This window comes from Protopterus annectens, chromosome 3.part1 (assembly GCF_019279795.1).
Source record: "Protopterus annectens isolate FY-2018-M chromosome 3.part1, PAN1.0, whole genome shotgun sequence".
In the NCBI taxonomy this organism is placed as follows: domain Eukaryota; kingdom Metazoa; phylum Chordata; order Ceratodontiformes; family Protopteridae; genus Protopterus; species Protopterus annectens.
The window spans coordinates 1067468473-1067472111 of NC_056732.1; the positions used below are offsets into that span (position 1 = coordinate 1067468473).

The window sequence follows — 3639 nt, forward strand, 5'->3', positions numbered from 1 at the left end:
AAGTCAGTAGGAGAATGACCTCAAGTCCCATGGGATACAGAACTAATTTGTCCTGCTGGTCAATCCACAAGAAACAGCATTCTATTAATATGCCTTGGAGTGTGACTAGGCCTTTCACTGGCTTTCTCTGAGAATGTATACAAAAACTATCTGCAACAGAGAAAAAGACAAAGGTTAAAATCAGAAGAAATGTTTAAATATTACTCCAGTTCAATTAAAAGGTTACTAGAGAAGCTTTAACATTCAAAAGATCCCCACCTCTTGATTAAGATTTCACAAGTAGGTCGATTTATGTGATGGTGAAAAAATAGGCCTCATATACAGCTTATGGCTGCAATGACAAAGACCTCAGTATCAGCTCATTACCAAACCTCTAAAGAGCACTCTTCTAATACTAGAATTGTTAGACATGATAGTGGTACTGTTTTGCCTGATGGCCCATGCACAGCAACGAAAAAGCCCCCTGCCGTAAATCACACAATCTCACCAATCCATCCACATGCATGGTCCAACAAAAACACAAGCATTCACATACACAACAATAAACAAGGTGGCCCATAGTCAATTGCACTCAATGACACACTCATTTATTCACCCACTTGTATGGTCTAATGCACATTCACACATTCGCAAGCACAAACACACACACTAAAACACAGTCACATGCAAACACACATTTATCAGGCTTCTTTCATGCCCCTACAGACATGCACATGCATGTCCATGCCAATACATACGCTAACACCCCCTTCTCCAGACCTTTCACTATACTTACCTATACCATGACTGCCTCCATAGGAGCAGATAGGTGAGTGCAGTCTTTTGTTGGCATTCACTTTTTCCTCCAACAGTGGAAGTTTACACAGCCAAGCAAACCATGCAGTAGCAACATAAATCCGGAGCTTCTGGCATTTCCAGTGGAGAGCATATGGCTGCTCCCCTATACTGCCAAATTATCATATTGCTTATCCAGAGGTACCACCCTCTGTGCTGAGGCTTCTGCTAGCATGGAACCTTAGCAGTAGTATGGTCTAAGAATTGGAAAGGCTTAGTTTGCATGACTTGCACTGAGGGGACTTAACTGTTTTAAAATATGAACTCCTACTTTTATTCATTCATTCATTTATTTATTGACTGTGATAGAGCACTGATCCCACTGGCACAGACTAGGGAGGTCAAGAAGTTGGAACTGATGAGACAGAAAGGTTAAAATAGTGCAGATAGCTTTAAGTGCAGAAGAGTATAAAACAAGCGAATAAAGTTTATAGCAAGGCTTAAAAACTATGATGGAATTTAAATGTATTCCCAAGTGCAGTCATTCTGCAAAGGTGCTGATCAGGATACAGCAGTTAGTCTTAACTTAACTAACACCTAAAGCATACAGGCTACCCAAAGCAAAGTTTATAGATTTATGGGTAATCACTCTAAAATGCGACATCACTACATATCTTTGAAAAATACTTACTGGCTTACATTCAGTCCGTAAACCAATTTATGCATTGTGTACTCATCTCCAAATTGCTGCAGTTAAGCCACTGCCCTTCATTATATGTGGCATTATATCTTAGATCCAGTGTCCAGAGCCTTTATTCATCTTCTTCCTCATTTTCACTCCTGCCATTCCCTTGTTTCTCATGTTGTTGCAGTAGGAAAGCATTCTCTGTCCTGGCTCCAATAATCCCCTTGCTCTTTGTGGTCTGATTACTTTTACATCAGTATTTTTTATATACTAAAAAAAATGGAATAAGATAGCATGCATGTTCTAAAACCATTTCAAGGTTGCATTGCAAATATACTTCATCACCTGATTTATGCATACATTGAATGTGTCACTAACACATTTAAAACTGTCAAGTTCAACATTCCTGTAATCTGTGAAGGTACGTTTCTTGTCTAGTTAATGCTTCCATCAGTCTCACCAGTCTTACTTTTGGTTATATATTTTTAATATTTCACATGAATGTAAACATATTCTTACACAAAAAATAATTATATGACATTAAATGTTTATAATTAGATCATGCAAACAGATCTTACATTTGTAATACATCTTTAAAAATCACGTCCTTGGTGTATGTGCTTGTATTAATTACTTGACTGTAGATCGGAACTAAAACCGAGTGTTAAGCTCTGATTTTGTGGTTTCTTCTTGTGAATGAAGATCTCCCCTTTCATCGCACTCAGTGGTAAGCATTGTGGGCCTGAAACACAAATGAAACAAATCTTTTTCAGTCTAGTGAAAAATTTTCAGCTAAGCTTGATCCATAATATTCTGAAATTAAGACTGATTATGACTTAGCATACAGATTCAGTTGTTCAATACAATATGAGAAGTCAGTCATTAACATCTGTTAACCTCTGGGGCCGTGGGGTAGAAATGTACCCTATACTGCCCACTGGATCTTCAAATTAAATTGTTCCTTACTGCTCACCATTCATGTTCTAAAAATATTGGTATGCATTTGTATGATTTTCTGAAATACATTTTATGTCATGACATATGTCCTATTAAGGCACGTTTCTACATGCAAAGGACACTGTCTCGTTATTTAAGTGAGGCACGTAATGATAAACAACCTCAATGTACAAAATGTGTATTAAAGTACAATTTAGGGCTGTGAGAGTCAACCTGTAAGAGAGCATGTGCAATCAATTCAAAAACAGTGTGCATAATGCATGAGTCTAAAATGAAGAAAAAAGATACTGACAACATCACAAGAACAGATAAAAGAAGTTTGTCAGCAAGGTTGACTTCTGTTGTGTACCCCTCACTCTCATCCTGCTCGTCCAACCTTTCCTATATTATTTATTTCTCTACCCTTCTACTTCCTTTTCTTCTAACTAGAAAAAAAATAAAAACTTGATAACATGTTTTGTTCATGGGAACAAGTGAATTATGTGAAGACATTTCTTTTATGCAACTATTATTCCATGTAACTCACTGTACTATATTTTGATGAAACTGTATTGTAATATCTCCTCTGTTTCTGCATCCTGCAGTAACTACATTTCTGAAGTAACTCCATTACTCTGTATTTCATCTTTAGTTTGTATCATGTATTTTACTTTAATTTGTTGTTATTTACATTGTCTTACTATTTTAGGTTTCTGGAGCTTTTCTCCCTGGGTCTCCACTGAAAACAGGCTACTGGCCCAGTCAGGAAGGAGGTAGAAAAAGTTACCTTGTTCTGCAGCAATTGTGCTTTTATTAAGTATCCAAGAAGATGCAATAAATAAAACAAATAGTACATATCAATATAAAAACAGTACAACTCTCTAATAAAACATTATTGAATGCTTTCATTCCTACAAATAATGGAACATCAGAACAAAAAGCATTTTTTTATTTTATTTTATACATTTCTTAACCAGGTAAGCCCACTGGACAAAATTGCCCCTTTTCAGGATACTACTGGAAGCACTGTGTAGTTAAGTGATTTACAGGGTCACACAGTAGACAAATAAGGTGAAAGAAATCAAATCCTGTACCCTGGGTTACAGGAATCAGCTCATTAACAATTACACAAACACATGCAAACAGGAAGCAATCTAATCATGTGACTTAAATTAGCATCTTATGACAACAGTCAAAGAAATTATAACAAAAATAAAAACCTTTCTAATCATGAAAGCCATTAG

General features: G+C 36.4%; 1 protein-coding gene across 1 annotated transcript in view; it reads right to left on the bottom strand.

The window, feature by feature from the left end:
* Window positions 1-2110: 2110 nt before the first annotated feature.
* LOC122797751 (solute carrier family 22 member 13-like) overlaps window positions 2111-3639 on the bottom strand; it is an 843707-nt gene continuing 842178 nt past the window's right edge. The window contains exon 10 of the mRNA XM_044066275.1: window positions 2111-2201. Within this exon, the coding sequence (XP_043922210.1) occupies window positions 2111-2201 (91 nt within the window). The remainder of the gene's footprint in view (window positions 2202-3639) is intronic.